The 17,548-nt window shown below is 42.9% G+C and overlaps 1 protein-coding gene across 3 annotated transcripts in view; it reads left to right on the top strand.

Annotated features, from left to right (window-relative positions):
- The window catches only part of LIMA1 (LIM domain and actin binding 1), a 41,605-nt gene extending 28,625 nt beyond the window's left edge, over positions 1-12,980 (top strand). For all 3 annotated transcript variants that reach the window (XM_084610238.1, XM_084610236.1, XM_084610237.1), the window contains 5 exons: positions 1,252-1,359; positions 3,555-3,612; positions 5,493-5,608; positions 10,038-10,171; positions 10,672-12,980. In XM_084610238.1, coding sequence (XP_084466364.1) covers positions 1,252-1,359; positions 3,555-3,612; positions 5,493-5,608; positions 10,038-10,171; positions 10,672-11,695 — 1,440 coding nt within the window. In that variant the 3' untranslated portion in view covers positions 11,696-12,980. The remainder of the gene's footprint in view (positions 1-1,251; positions 1,360-3,554; positions 3,613-5,492; positions 5,609-10,037; positions 10,172-10,671) is intronic.
- The last annotated feature ends 4,568 nt before the right edge of the window (positions 12,981-17,548 follow it).

The following is a 17,548-nucleotide window of genomic DNA, read 5'->3' as shown; positions in this document are numbered from 1 at the left end:
CATAAGCTTTCGTGAGCTACAGCTCACTTCATCAGATGCATACAATGTTTGCAGTAGTTTTCAAGTAAGCCAGTGGAAGCTATGGCTCTTATTCCTTGGCAGAATCATTGAGAGCTATCCTCCCCCTATGAATTCCTTGTACCCCCCCACTGTCAGGGGGCACAGTGGATCTTGCTGGTGTGGAAGTGTGCAATTTGTACTTTCCTACTTCATCCTACTTTTACTGGTATGTATCCAGCTGAAATACCAGTAAAATCTTAAAGCAAGGCCCAGGCCCAGGCCCAGGCCCATATATGCTCTCTATAACAGAACTATTAACCTTTTTGGAGAGAGAACTCTTTTAAGAGTTGTCTCTTGTGTAGACAGCACCTGCTCAGGACGAAGGGCTTGTCTACACTGGCAACGTTAAAGCACAGCCGCAGCAGTACTTTAACGTGGCTTGTGCAGTCACAGCAGAGGGCTGGGAGAGAGCTTTCCCAGCACCCTTAAAACACCTCCACGAGGGGCCCAGCTCCCAGCACTGGTGCACTCTCTCTACTGGCACTTTACAGCGCTGAAACTTGCTGTGCTCAGCGGGGTGTTTTTTCACATCCCTGAGTGAGAAAGTTGCAGCGCTGTAACGTGCCAGTGTAGACATGCCCGAAGTATGCTGTATGTTTTCTTCTGCTGTAAGTGTGATAGCAGAATCCCTTCAGAACACTGCAAGGAATACTTATTACTTATTATGTTTAAAGACCTGTCATATTAAACACTGAGGTTCAAAAAGATAAGTACTAGCATATCACAGAATATCAGGGTTGGAAGGGACATGTATTGAAGCTAGGGTAGAACTCATTTTCATAGAGCATTAGAGAATAATGCATGTTCCTTGCCCTGAAGTGCTTATGACCTAAATAAAATAAAACATGGGGCAGCATTTCAGGTAAGGGAAGGTGTGGAATTATTCGGAGTGACAACAAGGAAGAAGTTGGTTTTAAGGAAAAAATTGCTTGGTTCTGGATGGAAAGGTATTTTTGATACTGTGATGATGGCATGGAATAAAAGTTATACTCCCTTTATCCTGTATTTCCTCTCCCTCCTTGGTGTATTTCACCCATCAAATATTTGTAGACTCCTTTGTCCTCTTCCCTTTAGTCATCAGCTGTGTGTTACAGGACATAGTATTCACAAGACTTCTTTAAAAAGACACATAGAAAGCTCTCTCACTTTAAGGGAAAAAGAATGTCAACACTCAATTCCTTTGTTCTATAGAATGAGATTCAAGCCAGTGACAGTGAAATCAAGAGTTACAAATCTGAGCAGAAGGAGAATGTGCCTCCAAGTCCTGAGGACTCCATTTCCCATCAGGATGGGGATAAGGTAAGATGCGCTCATATTGATTGAGGATCAAGAACTCTCCTTGAAATGGAACTGCTTGAGGACATACAACAGGCGTCTGGAAATTGAGCTGTATTGGCTGATACAAATTATCTGCATGCTGTGGGACTCATGATTTTGAGATGATCAGAATTTAGGATGGTAATTACAAACAGGCAAGAGAAATCTTAATTTATAAGAATCAAAATAAAAAGTCCTTTTGTATGCAGAATATCTAGCTATTTTTTATAACTTTATCTAGAGGGGGTTGCACTTGTAGTCTGTCAGGATATGGTGAATGTTCTTGGTGTGGCAGAATCCTTGAATTTCATCATGATGGCATATTAAGAACATGGGAGGAAGAAGTGGAGCCTCCTGAGTCTTATTTCTGACTCTGCCATTCCCTGAGTGACCTTTGGGCAAGCCACTATACTCTTCTGTGCCATTTTCCCCATCTGTAAAATGGGTGGAAAACACCTTGCAGGTGTTAAATTTCTGGTAAGGTGCTTGGGGAGCCTCAGATGAGAGAAGATGTGTAAGTGCAAAGTACTGGGTGACAATGAATTGAAAGTAGGTCACTGCCGCAGAGTTGCCAGATCTTGGTTAATGTAACTGGCAACCTGATTAGCTTTTTTGTTCCTACTGTTTAAACTTAGTTTTAAAATAAACGTATTATTACTGTCCCCTTATTCACACAACAAAACAAAGTCTCGGGGCATCTGTGACTTAAATTGGGGGATGGCAGAAGGGAATAAAAGTAGCCAAACAATAATAATGCAAGTACTGTGCATTACAAGCTTTCTGACCACGTGGCAGCCTAATGCTGGGGGGGCTTTTAAACCTTTCTGGACCTCCCTCGGCAGGCAGCCAGACCGTTGCTTTCAGCTTCTTGCTGGGAACTGAGCAAGTCTTCACATTTTAGCTGCTTGTGGGGTGGGAAAGCAGCCATCAAGGGGAGCCTCTTAAAAGGAAACCTATTAAATAAAAGCAGTTTCTCTCTTTCAGTTCACCTTTCTACTGTTGAAGGGAAGGTTTGAATAAAACCCTCTCTCTGTTAGCTCCTAGAGTGAAGTTACTTTAATTTATAGGCAGTCCTTTAGTGACTGACTTGATGTGTAATAAGCGCACAGTGTAAAAACCTACATTGAATAGACTGTTGTGTGGTAGTAGGATGGTCACTTTGACATCACTGCAGGATAAATCTAGTGTCCCTGTCCAGGGCACACCTATTAACTGGCAGAAATTTCTGGAGAAAGAGAAATGTTAAGCAGAACCTCGCTTACTTGTGCACTCATACTTCAAGTGCAAAAAACCACTGCTTCCCTCATCCTGCACATCCCAAAGATTCAGTAACAGAGTGGTTAGAAGTGATCTTTGTTATGAGTACAAAGTAAATTGTGGAATGCTTATTAGGAAGTATCATTAAAATTAAACTAGTCAAATGAACAAAGTATGTTATCTGGACTTGTTTGTTTGCTTCCTCATTAATTTCCAAAGTGCAATCCTTTGCAATGGGTCTTTCAGTCATTAGTGTGAATTAGTGAAGTTCTGCTGTTAATCTCATTATGGCATTTTAGTTCCTCAATGTTTAAGTATAGTCAAGCTATATTTTATTTAATATATAGATAGAACCAGGTTAAAATAGCCTTCTAGAACCTGCATTGGGCATTTCACCTGGTAAATAAATTATTCTGTACCTGAAACAAGTTATAATAGGCTGTGTCAACAGTTCTGTTAATGAAAGAATCTTGTACTTCAGAGAATTAGTATGTGTGAGTTGAGCAGAAGGCATTAAACAGTGAAATTTGTAAATCAATCCTTTTCTAAAGAATGATGTAGAAGACAGACGAAGCATGTTTCTTCTACATCACAGCTTGTAGTTTTAGGGGGAAATTTTCAAAATCAAGAGTCACTTAGGCTCCTATGTATCCTTGACTACTCAAGAAGTGGCAGCAAGGGAGACCCTGAAGAAGGTGAGAAATGGAGAAAATGTTTTGTAGCCAGTGCAAGCATCGTTGAGAAGTTCTTAGCTTAGGTTGGACACTGGCTAGTAAATAGGCTTTTCTGTTTTATTGTTCTATTAATTGCCCATTATTTTGCTACTCATGCCGGGATTATCCATTTCTAAATTTTGAGTCTGTTAGCTGGTGAGCCCAGCTGACTTTCATATGGTTCACAGTATAACATTTCTTTTGCAGGTTTTCTTCAGTGAGAAGAGTCTGGGTTTCCACTCCAATCTTTCTGAAGATGGCACCAGTAAGCACTCATTCTCCTAGCCCAATAAATATAAAGTGGGCAAGTGGATGGCAGGATGTGTTGGCACTATCTACTTGTATGCCATGCTTATGTCAAGATCAGTTTGCCCTTAGAACCCATAGCTTCTGGAGGAAGCATCAGACTTCCCATTTAATCGAAGGTATATGCTGGTCAAGACTGCTTCATAAAGCTAAAGTTAGATGAAATCCAATCTGAGCATAAGAACTCTGATCCTAACACACATAATGGAAGCCCACTTACAAAATTGCAAAAAGGTGCCTAGATAATGTAGCACATATAAGCCAGTTGTTTGGTTAAAATGGACATTTGTTCATGGCCCTGTAATGGTCAGCCTTGTCTTATAAACTCCCATTTCCAGTGGTATAGAAATTGACTGTAGAATTTGCTGATTATCATAGAATATCAGGGTTGGAAGGGACCTCAGGAGGTCATCTAGTCCAACCCCCTGCTCAAAGCAGGACCAATCCCCAATTAAATCATCCCAGCCAGGGCTTTGTCAAGCCTGACCTTAAAAACTTCTAAGGAAGAAGATTCTACCACCTCCCTAGGTAACGCATTCCAGTGTTTCACCACCCTCCTAGTGAAAAAGTTTTTCCTAATATCCAACTTAAACCTCCCCCACTGCAACTTGAGACCATTACTCCTTGTCCTGTCATCTTCTACCACTGAGGATAGTCTAGAACCATCCTCTTTGGAACCACCTCTCAGGTAGTTGAAAGCAGCTATCAAATCCCCCCTCATTCTTCTCTTCTGCAGACTAAACAATCCCAGTTCCCTCAGCCTTGCCTCATAAGTCATGTGTTCCAGACCCCTAATCATTTTTGTTGCCCTTCACTGGACTCTCTCCAGTTTTTCCACATCCTTCTTGTAGTGTAGGGCCCAAAACTGGACACACTATTCCAGATGAGGCCTCACCAATGTCGAATAGAGGGGGACGATCACGTCCCTCGATCTGCTGGCTATGCCCCTACTTATATATCCCAAAATGCCATTGGCCTTCTTGGCAACAAGGGCACACTGTTGACTCATATTTTTTTTTTCCTGCAGTCAAGAGAAAAACCATTCCAGTATGATTATGAAACTTGTCATATGATAGCCCAAAAGAAACAGATCTTATTAATAAAATTTGAATAAAATTGGGACCCTGTTGTTTTTTAAAATGTTTGTAAAGATTACTGTATTCCAAATAACAATCCTAATTCAACACTTGCAACCCCTTCAGATTCTTGGGATTTTTCCAATAAAAATCTTGTGCTAAAACCTCAGCCCAGCTCAAGATCTGGGAATTTTTTTCAGATTTATAAACTGGTTTGTAACTGTAGTACTGAGACTGCTTTAATGCTTGCTTTATAAAGGGTTTAAATTTAACCCCAGCAGTGCAGTTCTCCCACCATTTGGACCTAGTGTTCCAGGGCCAAATACAGCAAGCAGTGGCTAATCTGTTGGCTACAATCAGCTACTTCTAATATATTTGTTGACTAAAGTGCCTTCCAAAGGTACTTAAGCACATGTTTATAGCCCGTTGACTTCAAGCTTAACTTTAGGCATGTGCTTAACATATTTATTAAACTGGAGCCATATTTCCCAGAAACTCAGTTAGGTGCCAGCTTCTCAGTATGCACTATCTCATTTCCTCAACACAGCCACTCAATCATTTGGTAATTTTGGTGCAGGAAAAAGATGAGTAAATATATTTGCTTGCTCTGGCACTAATGGTTTAGTCATACATGTTTAGGAACAGAGAGACCTTTAAGCCTTTCTCTGACAAAACTGCTACATGGTCTTATCAGACTGAACTTCCTAGGAGTTTCTCGTGGTTTTTAAAAATGAGTTTAACAGACCTTTCCTTCCCCTCCCAGTTGAACTAAACTCGCAGAGTGAGACTGAAGCCAAGAGACGTGTCTATGCAAAACAGCAGAGCTCTGATTCCAAACCAGCCAACCAGACTGACCCCTCTCCACCAAAAGTAGTAAAGGTACAAGAGCTATTTATTTCCTAAGCACTAGCAACAGTTAATACTTAAGTAAATCTGATTGTAACACAGACTCAATCCAGCCTATGAATCTGTGTTTGCACTCCCAGGGGATTTTATGCTATTGATCCACCGATATCCAAACTTTCTTCAGCAGAGAGCTCTTAAACTCACAGCTCTGCTCTATGGTAAAGTCTTTATTTTGACATCTTCTCAAAAAACTCATGCTGGAACTAACTCCTGACAGAAAAGAGACTGGTATAAAGGAACTTTGCCCAGTGCTCGGCGCAGGGTTTTGAGTTCTGAATGGAAAAGCATCTCAACACAATTGTAATTTAGTTCTTCAAAGATGGAGTTTGTGAGTTGCCTGCTGACAGCTGCCATACTGTTAAAGGGGCGCTGTTCCAGTGACAGTAAGGGACTACTAATTTGCTTCTTGATGGGAGGAGAAGTTCTACATCCAGACTTCTGTACTCAGGTCTTGCATTGACAAGCTCTGGGCTTTTCTTAAGTCAGAGTTCCTAGAGATTTTCATCTAGGTCCTGATGCTAATCTTTAAAGCCCACCCTGGGGCCTGGCTGTCTGCCTTCCTCTCCTCAACCATGATAGCAGCTGCAATCAAGTAGGTATTCATAGTTGAGGGATCTCAGTGTACAACTCCTCGGAGCTGGAGTCCTGGCATTCTCAGAGGCAAGCCCTTAGATGTGAAATTCCCTTCCATTGGAGATCAGGATGAGTCCAAGTTTTATCACCTTTAGAGCCCAGTACACTACTCCTCTCTTTAGCCAAGACTTTCTTCAGTAGTGATGGCTGTAGACCTGCTCGTGACTTTCTGGGATATAAACAGGCAAGAACAACCCCAATATAACCGTAGCTGAGGAAGCAATGGAGAATTTTTGGATAGGGATCATTTTCTCACTTCGAGGCACGCAGATACTATGAGATGGGCACTTCAATGATATCTCAGTAACGTGATGTGAGGTGCATCCTCTTCACACGTGCTATCTCAAATAGGAAGTCTTACCTCTGCTCTGCCACAGACTCCTATGTTACTCTTGGGCACATCACTTCACCACTCTGCATTTTTTTTCCCCATCTGTAAAAGAGGGGTAGGTATAATACTTTTATTTAAGAAGATAGCAAGATTTATCACAATGCTGTGAGCACCTCTTCTGAAAGGTGCTGTATGAGCAAAATTTGAGATGGCAAAAATGCCTTTAGGATTGTATAATTTAGAAGGTACTCCAGTGTGTGTTCATATGTAAGCTACTTATCCTTTAAGTTTATGGTTCTTTGTGCTTATTTCAAAAGAATCTGCATCCTGTTCACATGATAAAACCCAGCTTGGATCTCGGATCTCTACCTTCATTAATAGTTGTTGCTGCAGGTTTTAGAGAACACCCCAGATGCTGCTGATTTCATGTAAGGTTCCTATTTCTCTTCCAGCTTCTGTTTCCTGTTCCTGGTTCCTAATCTCTACTCCTGCCTTCTGCTTCCCTTCTAATGTGAGCTCAACTCTCGGCTATTTCTCCAGTTCTCCTTTTTTTTATTAACTGGGCTTCACCCTCCTCCTGTAGTAGCTATGTACAGTAATGCCCAGAAAGGAAATTTTTCTCTATGCATCCCAAAAACCATCTCTACAGCAGACAAACGGGTCACTGTATACCCATGTAAGTTCCTCCTCTTAGATGGGGACATGTATTGCAATAACACATGCTAGCACTATGCAGTGCAGCCTTGCACTTATGCTGTCTTTGGAAGGAGGGTAACTTTTTTTTATTGGTAAGCAAGTTAGTAATGCCTTGTTCCTTTTTGTGGCAAGGGTGGGTGAGTAGATCTTTGTCCGGGCTAGCAGACATCAATGGTGTGTGTTAGATTGCACTGACTCACTCACACAAAGGTTTCAGAGTAACAGCCATGTTAGTCTGTATTCGCAAAAAGAAAAGGAGTACTTGTGGCACCTTAGAGACTAACCAATTTATTTGAGCGTAAGCTTCCGTGAGCTACAGCTCACTTCATCAGATGCATACTGTGGAAACTGCAGAAGACTTTATATACACAGAGACCATGAAACAATACCTCCTCCCACCCCACTCTCCTGCTGGTAATAGCTTATCTAAAGTGATCACTCTCCTTACAATGCGTATGATAATCAAGTTGGGTATTTCCAGCACAAATCCAGGTTTTCTCACCCCCCCGCCCCCCTTTCCCAAAAACCACACACACAAACTCACTCTCCTGCTGGTGTGTGTAATAGTTATTGTGTAATATAGCTTGTCTATATATATATATATATATGTCTATATGTCTATATATGCAGTTTCCACAGTATGCATCCGATGAAGTGAGCTGTAGCTCACGAAAGCTTTTGCTCAAATAAATTGGTTAGTCTCTAAGGTGCCACAAGTACTCCTTTTCTCTTCACACAAAGGTGAGAACATTGGTGCAAAAGGTAAGTGCCTTGAAGTTTCCTTTCAAAAATAAATAAATCACATGAGGCTCTGGGAGTTTTTTGAGGTTTCTTATCAAGCTCTCAGTATGGATTAGGCCCTTAGTGTCATTTCAAATACCTAATATCAAAGTTTATTTTTAAAGTTCTCATCTCTCTACAATCTAAGTGTATTAGACTAGAAATAATATATAGCAAACTACCTAATTATGTGCAACATTAAAGTTGTGACAAACCAGTTTAAATCAGCTGGCTCTGTTCAGCAACCTGATCCTCATCTATCATAACCTTCAATTCTTAACCATGTCATCATTTTATTTAGAATACAAACTAGACACCAACCCCTGTAACTGTCTCCTGTGATGTTGCACTTCCTGCTTCCGTATTCCTTAACCGTCATACCCTTCTCTTAAAGGCTTTTCATAAACTTATCGTAGAACACGCCTTTGCAACAAAGTTGACAGTATCTAAATATGATTTTCTGTAACCCTTTGACACAGGACCTAGGTAACTTTCTATTCTATTGCTAGAAAAGCTGTTGCAATTGGGTCAGTCCAGAAGGGCCAGCTTTTTGTCTGGATAGTCAATATGCCATTTCCTCTTTTTATTAAGCTTCCATGTTAAGTCACCGCTAGCAGGTGTGTGAAGGAGTAAGGAGCATCAGGTGACCTCTTTGGTGGACATAGAATATCACCTCCCTGATGCTGTCAGGACACACGTTCTGAGGTTATTCCCAAGTAGCACAATGCTGACACTTAATATTTACTAGTTTTGGGTTTATCCTTACGACATTTCTTAACTTATGGGATGTTGCCTCTTATGCAGTACATGCACTGTTACTAGTATGTCAACATCAGGGTTAACTTTAGTTATCTGTTATGTAACTTTAATTTTAGTGAAACTGCAAATGCCTAAAAGCTGAGTGTAGCTAGTGCCTTTGCTAGAGCTCTGAAATTTTTCATGTGGGGTTAGATACATTTCTTGCTGCCCTGAACTACTGAGACTAACTTTCTAAAAGCAGCTGTAGGAATAAATTGCTGGCTTAATCAGTTTGTATTGAAAGTTGCCTAAGTGAGCCGCCTTCATTCCTAAAGCCATAAGCATTTAGTAAAACTTATTCAGCCTAAACCTTTGAGCAAATTGTTTCCCTCCTGTCATCCTCTTCTCTTCTTCTCTCTCCACCCCCCTCCCCCCTGGCTTATTTGGCTGCCTCATTACTTGTTCCCCCCGCTGAGCTTCTTGTACTGCTGTTCATCCCACTGTTTCTTTTAAACTTATCCCCTTTTGTATTTTCCCCACTTCCTCATCTTTCCCTATCAGCAGGCTTGAGGCAGAGAGGATAGGACAGGACATACAAGGTATGGTTTACACTGCCATTAAACACCTGTGGCTGGCCTATGTCAGCTGACTCTAGCTTGCAGGGCTCAGGCTACAGAGCTGTAACATTTCAGTGTAGGCATTTGGGCTCAAGCAGGAGCCCAGGCTCTGGGACCTTTCCCCTCTCACGAGGTCCCAAAGCTTGGACTCCAGCCTGAACCTGAATGTCTACACTAAAAAATTTATAGCCCTTGAGCCCAAGTCAGCTGACCCAGGCCAGTTGCAGGTGTTCAGTTTCAGTGTAGATGTACTCAGTCTCTTGGGAATGGCTTGACAGAGCTTTCTTTATGACCCATGTGAGAATTTTAACACTTCCACTGTCCATTCTTGACTACTGTTTTATCTCAGAGGTTTAGGTGATAAGGGAGCAGAGAGGGAGAATGCAGGATAGGCTCTTGCTATCAAACCAAGGCAATGAGCCTGTAATAGGTCTGCTTCACTCAACTAGGGTACAGGGGGTCACTCTAGGAACTACCTTCAGAGCTCCTAATTATTAAATATTAAGTAAGTTGTTTGAGAACTCTGGAAGTCTTGGACAAAACCCAAGTCAAGTCTCCTCACCCACTAGTTCTTGTCCAGTTAAGAAGCCTTCTTTTCTTCCCTTAGAAGTTTCAGCTGCCAGTGAAGGAAACCTGCGTTGCATGTCAGAAGACAGTGTACCCAATGGAACGTCTCTTTGCCAACCAGCAGGTGTTTCATATCAGCTGCTTCCGCTGTTCACATTGCAATAGCAAACTCAGGTAATCTGTGCTGAGGGTGAGGTATATTAGTGTCAGTCTTTTAGAAGGAAATTCAACCTTCCTAAAATATAACAGGAAGCGGAATACGGAATATGTGCAAATATTCGTCTACTGTGAGGAAGGCAGCTGTAGTCTAGTTGATTGAGCAAGGGCCTGGGAGTCAGGTTGTACTCCCAGCTCTGCTGCTAACTTGCTACATGACCTTAGACATGTCACTTGAATTTTCTATACTAGTTTTCCTATCTGTAAATGGGGATAATTCCTACCTGCTGTAAAGATCTTTAAGCACTTAGGAGGAAAACCCATAAAAATGCCTTTTTATATTGGGTAGGACCTTCCCTCTGGTGACACCAGGTCAACACACTGTAAAACTTGCTTTTCTAAAAACTTTGAAGAGTTGTTTAATGCCAAGTTTTTCAGTGACCTAGCTAAAATTAGGGCCTTAATCTGCAACTGATTGAGAGACATGTGGAGTGCTAACGTTTTGTTTTCTTGAACAGTCTTGGAACATATGCATCTCTACGTGGGAATATTTATTGCAAGCCTCACTTCAATCAGCTCTTTAAATCCAAAGGCAACTATGATGAAGGTTTTGGGCACAAACAGCACAAGGAACTATGGGTAAGCAAAACTGAGAACGAAGAGTCCCTGGAGAAATCTGCCCACACTGAAAATACAATAGAAGGCCCTCAAAGTCCAGGAGTAGAGGATGCCCCAATTGCAAAGGTGGGAGTTCTTGCAGCTAGCATGGAAGCAAAAGTTGCAGCTTTGCCTGGAAGGGAAGAGAAACCAGCAGAAACAAAAAAACTGAGGATTGCATGGCCACCTCCATCAGAGCTAGGTAGTCAAGGAAGTGCATTGGAAGAGGGTATCAAAGTATTTAAGCCAAAGTGGCCCCCAGAAGATGAGGTGTCAAAGCCAGATGTGCAGGAGGATGTGGACCTGGATCTCAGAAAACTACGAAGAACATCCTCACTGAAGGAAAGAAGTCGTCCATTTACAGTAGCAGCCTCATTTAGAACAATGTCTGTTAAGGGCCATAAAACAGAGAACGTATCTTCTCCTTCCAAAGCAGACAGGGTCATGTTCAAACAAAGTGAAGAACTAGAGAGGGAGGCAGTGATGGAAAGAAAGCAAAAGGGAAAAAAAGCTGAGAATGGGAACATCCAGAACACTCAAGAGAAGAATAAAGAACTGGAGGAAGAAAGAGGAAGGGAAGTACCTGATATCAAGGCAGACAGGGAAGAAAACTGGATACAGAATGGTCAGGTGGGTATGGAGACAGATGATGAAGAAAATGCCACAGTGCAGCAGCCATCTCCAAATGAAGAAATATTTGACTCCAACTCTCCTAAACGTATCAGCTTATCGAACGTGGTCACTGCTAAGGAATTATCCCCTAGTCAGAACAGCGAATCCAAAGATGACGTGTTCTGGGAAGGTGAAGATGTGGAAGATTTGTCTGTGGAAGAACAGATCAAGAGGAATCGTTACTATGAGGAAGAGGATGAAGATGAAGAATAAATTGGTCTTTCACTAGAAAACTTGCTGCAAGGTGCTGGGCCTTAAATTGGTGTATTAGCTTTTAACAAGCAGCTGCCCTCTGTAAAAGTGATGCTATACTGCACATTGACACATTAGGGAACAATAGAATGTACAGATATGAGGTAGAAAAGTACACTAGAAACCTGCAAAGATCATATCTAGCTGTATGGAAACATCTGATCCCTTGGTGTGGGACAGCTGTTCCTACATCAGGTAATCACAATTTACAGCATGAGAACACAGCTCTTTTCTATACCCTGGTCATTGCTGTATTTTATCCTTTTTGTGTTTTGGCACTTATTCCAGTAACAGTAGTTTGCAGGATTCCACTGTACTCCCAAAGGTGGTATTAAACACTTTCTGTAATACACTATTATTACTACTATGAATGCTACTGCAGAGCTTAGGGACCAATTCCAAAGGGACTTGCAGGCCTGCTTCAAAAATGGTGACTGAATGCACTTTAATATGTGTAAAGGGCACAGCTGGGATGTTTTCCTCATGAAAACGCTAATTGTCTTTGTGCTTCGTATCTAGCAACTAAAATATATTAAGTACTCAGAATGCAATGTAATTCCTTTTATTTGCTTGCTCTTGATGAGCAGAAAACTTCTTACTTTGCACTCTGCTCTCCTGTATACACGACTAATTCTAAACTGGAATTAAGAGGTAGTACAGCCCTCTGGCTGGCTAATGCACCAGTGTGCTCCTTGCTGGAATAGTAGTGCAGATCAAACCCAATGATGACTGATGGTACTCTTGAAGACAAGCCACCCCTTTCACAAGAGTCTGCAGGGCAATACTCTTGCATTCCATGTGCATTTTCTGAGGTGACTTTTTTTTTCTACTTTTAGATTTTATTCCCTCTTCTGATTCACTTAAAACTGCAAATAACTTTTGTAAGGCCTTTTGACAGTTATTAAACCCTACTTGTACCAAACTGCCAGAGATCTTTTTTAATAGTTACAACTGTGAGACTCGCACATACAAACTCTAAGAGAACTAGACAAACAGTGGGATTCTTTCTTGGGACTGGTTTCTAGCAAAGCTTTTAGTACATTTTTAAATTTGACAGGATTTATTTTACAAATAATAATTAGAATGGGGGGCAGGGTTTATTCCTACAGTAGTTTATTTTCTGTACTGTATTCACTTGAGAATTAGTCAACTATATTTTTATAGAGGTGTAAAATATTCTACTTTCTTCCAATCTTGCTAAGTATGAAACATTTTTATTCAATAAAGCTTTGTCATTTACTTTGAACTCTAAGACTGAAGCCTAATTCATGTTTTTGTTTTAACTGCAATAGGTCAGTATATAAAATGACCTTGGTTGAGAAGGATGAGTTGCTGGAGAGTTGAAGTCTTCATAATGACAGGTTTCAGAGTAACAGCCGTGTTAGTCTGTATTCGCAAAAAGAAAAGGAGGACTTGTGGCACCTTAGAGACTAACCAATTTATTTGAGCATAAGCTTTCATGAGCTACAGCTCACTTCATCGGATGCATACTGTGGAAAGTGTAGAAGATCTTTTATACACACAAAGCATGAAAAAATACCTCCCCCCACCCCACTCTCCTGCTGGCAATAGCTTATCTAAAGTGATCACTCTCCTTACAATGTGTGTGATGATCAAGTTGGGCCATTTCCAGCACAAATCCAGGTTTTCTCACCCTCCGCCCCCTCCACAAACTCACTCTCCTGCTGGTAATAGCTCATCCAAAGTGACCACTCTCTTTACAATGTATATGATAATCAAGGTGGGCCATTTCCAGCACAAATCCAGGTTTTCTCACCTCCCCCCCTCCAAAAACCACACACACAAACTCACTCTCCTGCTGGTAATAGCTTTAGATAAGCTATTACCAGCAGGAGAGTGGGGTGGGAGGAGGTATTGTTTCATGGTCTCTGTGTATATAATGTGTTCTGCAGTTTCCACAGTATGCATCCGATGAAGTGAGCTGTAGCTCACGAAAGCTCATGCTCAAATAAATTGGTTAGTCTCTAAGGACCACAAGTACACCTTTTCTTTTTGCAAGTCTTCATAATGTGATTTTCATACCACTAGGTGACACTGTTGGACTACTCTAGCCAGTTTGGCAAATGGCAATACACATGCTCCTGGAACAGGGATTAAAAAACAGGACAGATCAGAGGGACAAACTTGTTTAACCCTTTCATTTCCACTGAATGCATCCGATGAAGTGAGCTGTAGCTCACAAAACTTATGCTCAAATAAATTGGTTAGTCTCTAAGGTGCCACTAGTACTCCTTTTCTTTTTGCAAATACAGACTAACACGGCTGCTACTCTGAAACCTTTCATTCTTGATTTTAAACAATTCTTAGAGAAAAGGATTTGAAGGCACTTCCCTAGTTACATGTGCAGGTCTGAGGGAAACCAAGTGACTACTGGTAGCTGTAAGTGGAGCTCCTTTGGGAAGGGCAGACTGGGAAGGTCTGGGAAGAAATACAGTAGGGAGTAACCAGCAGCAATGCGGATCCACTTATGCAGTAGGGGGAGAAGTCTAGTATGGCAGTTGTCTTTTTGTAGATGTTCCAGGTGTTCTGCCCAGGAATCCGAAAATATGGCCACATCGTCAAGGTAGGTGACTGCATATTCTTCTAATCCCTCTTGGAGACCATCTGCAAGTCTTTGGAAAGTGGCGGGTGCATTCCGCAGCCCGAAAGGGAGTAAATTAAATTCATACAACCCAACGTGTGGTGAAGGCTGACCTTCCCTTGGCGGATTCATCTAGCAGTACCTGCCAGTAACCCTTAGTTAAGTCCAAGGTAGAGATGAACTGGGCTCGTCCCAGTTTCTGTAATAGTTCATCTGTGCGTGGCATTGGATAGTTGTCTGGGTGAGTGACAGCATTTAGCTTATGGTAGTCTATGCAAAAACGTATCTTCCCCATCTGGTTTGGTAACTAGAACCACAGGAGATGCCCATGCACTGCCAGAGGGGCGAATTACACCCATCTCTAACATATCCTGGATCTCCCGTCCTGTAGCAGTTTCAGCTTGAGGAGAAACCCGGTAAGGTTGGACTTTAATTGGGTGAGCATTACCTATGTCAATGGAGTGTTATGCCCGTTCAGTCAGTCCTGGGGTGGTTGAGAACGTCGGCACGTAGCTAGTGCACAGCTCCTTGATCTGCTGTCGCTGCATACGCCCCAGGGTCATGCAGAGGTTCACCTCTTCCATGCCACCAGCACTTTTCCCTTCATAGTAGACACCTTCAGGCCATTCAGCGTCATCTCCTCCCTGGGCTGTAAACTGAAAAACCTTTAATTCTCTGGAATAAAAGGGCTTTAGAGAATTAATATGGTACACCTTAGGCTTTTGGTTGGAGATGGGGAATGCTATGAGATAATCAACAGTTCCCAGGCGCTCCTGGACCATGAAGGGCCCTTCCCATGACGCTTCCATTTTATGGGCCTGGAGCGCCTTTAAGACCATGACCTGGTCCCCTACTTTGAAGGAACGCTCTCTGGCATGTTTATCATACCAGGCTTTTTGCTTTTTCTGAGTATCCTGTAGGTTTTCTTTAGCAAGGGCTAGAGAGGTTCGGAGGGTGTTTTGTAGGTTGGTTACAAAGTCCAGAATGTTAGTTCCTGGAGAAGGTGTAAACCCCTCCCATTGCTGCTTCACCAACTGTAACGGCCTCAACCTCACGGCCATATACAAGTTCCAATGGTGAAAACTCTAAACTAGGATGTGGTACAGCTCTGTAGGCAAAGCGCAACTGCTGCAACACTAGGTCCCAATCGTTGGAGTGCTCATTTACGAATTTATGGATCATGGCCCCCAAAATTCCATTAAACTTCTCCACCATGCTATTTGTTCGATGGTGGATAAGGAGTGGCAACCAAGTGATTTACCCCATGAGCTTCCCAAAGGCTTTCCATAGTTCCTGCCAGGAAATTAGTTCCTGCATCTGTGAGGATGTCAGAGAGCCAACCTACCCTGGCAAAAATGTCTGTCTGCTAGTGCCTGGCACACACTTTTAGCCCTGGTGTTGCTTAGAGCTACTGCTTCCAGCCATCGGGTGGCAAAATCCATGAAAGTCAGTATGTACTGCTTTCCTCTGGGTGTCTTTTTTGGAAAAGGACCTAGAATATCCACAGCTACTCGCTGAAATGGAACTTCAATGATGGGGAATGGCTGGAGAGGGGCTTTGACCTGGTCTTGGGGTTTTCCCACTTTTTGGCATACCTCACAAGACCGGACACAGGTAGAAACATCCTTGCCCATTCCCTCCCAGTGGAATGACCTCCCCAACCAGTCTTTGGTCCTGTTCACCCCAGCATGGCCACTAGGATGATCGTGGGCTAAGCTTAAGAGCTTGACTCGGTACTTAGTTGGAACTACCAACTGTCTCTGAGGATGCCAGTCTTCCTGGTGTCCACCGGAAAGAGTTTCCTTGTATAAAAGTCTTCTTTCTACAACAAACCTGGATCGATTAGAAGAGCTGAGAGGCGGTGGGTTGCTCCATGCCGCCATCCAAGCTCTCTGGAGGCTTTCATCTACTTCTGGTTCAGTCTGGAACTGTTCTCTTGATGCTGGAGACATCAGTTCCTCATTGGATTGTGGACCTATGCTTGGTCCCTCTGGAAGCGATGTAAGGGATGGGGCTGTTTCCGTTGACTGTGAATCGCTCTCCGCTGGTGCACTATGTTGAGGTTCAGGCTCCAGCTGAGCCTCTTGTGTAGGGTTATCGGCTGCTGCCGGTTCAGGTTCGGTGGGGCCCTCTGGTGTCGGGGTTGCAAGTACTGGATTCAGTGCTGGCAATGGGTCTGGTGCTAGTTGTTCCACCGGTTCCAGTTCTGGGTCTCTGGGACTGGATCCACTACTGTTGTTGCAGACATTGGCCTGGTGTCGGGTCATAGAATATCAGGGTTGGAAGGGACCTCAGGAGGTCATCTAGTCCAACCCCCTGCTCAAAGCAGGACCAATCCCCAATTAAATCAACCCAGCCAGGGCTTTGTCAAGCCTGACCTTAAAAACTTCTAAGGAAGAAGATTCTACCACCTCCCTAGGTAACGCATTCCAGTGTTTCACCACCCTCCTAGTGAAGAAGTTTTTCCTAATATCCAACCTAAACCTCCCCCACTGCAACTTGAGACCATTACTCCTTGTCCTGTCCTCTTCTACCACTGAGAATAGTCTAGAACCATCCTCTCTGGAACCCCCTTTCAGGTAGGTGAAAGCAGCTATCAAATCCCCCCTCATTCTTCTCTTCTGCAGGCTAAACAATCCCAGCTCCCTCAGCCTCTCCTCATAAGTCATGTGTTCCAGACCCCTAATCATTTTTGTTGCCCTTCGCTGGACTCTCTCCAATTTATCCACATCCTTCTTGTAGTGCGGGGTCCAAAACTGGACACAGATGAGGCCTCACCAATGTCGAATAGAGGGGGACGATCACGTCCCTCGATCTGCTGGCTATGCCCCTACTTATACATCCCAAAATGCCATTGGCCGCCTTGGCAACAAGGGCACGCTGCTGACTCATATCCAGCTTCTTGTCCACTGTCACCCCTAGGTCCTTTTCCACAGAACTGCTGCCTAGCCATTCGGTCCCTAGTCTGTAGCTGTGCATTGGGTTCTTCTGGGTCCATCACCTCTGACTGGCTCCTGGTAGAAGTTTCCGGAACAGAGCTAGGCATGACGGCTTGTTTAGTCTGGCTGCGGGTGACCATTCCCACCCATTATCCCACCCAACAGCATGGGGATGGGATAATCATCATAGACTGCAAGAGTCCATGTTCCTGACCAGCCCTTGTATTGGACAGGCAACTTGGCTGTAGGCAAACTGAAAGAGTTTGACTTGAA

Source organism: Lepidochelys olivacea (assembly GCF_965140295.1).
Source record: "Lepidochelys olivacea isolate rLepOli2 genome assembly, chromosome: 20".
Classification (NCBI taxonomy): Eukaryota; Metazoa; Chordata; order Testudines; family Cheloniidae; genus Lepidochelys; species Lepidochelys olivacea.
This window is presented reverse-complemented; position numbering and strand designations above follow the sequence as displayed.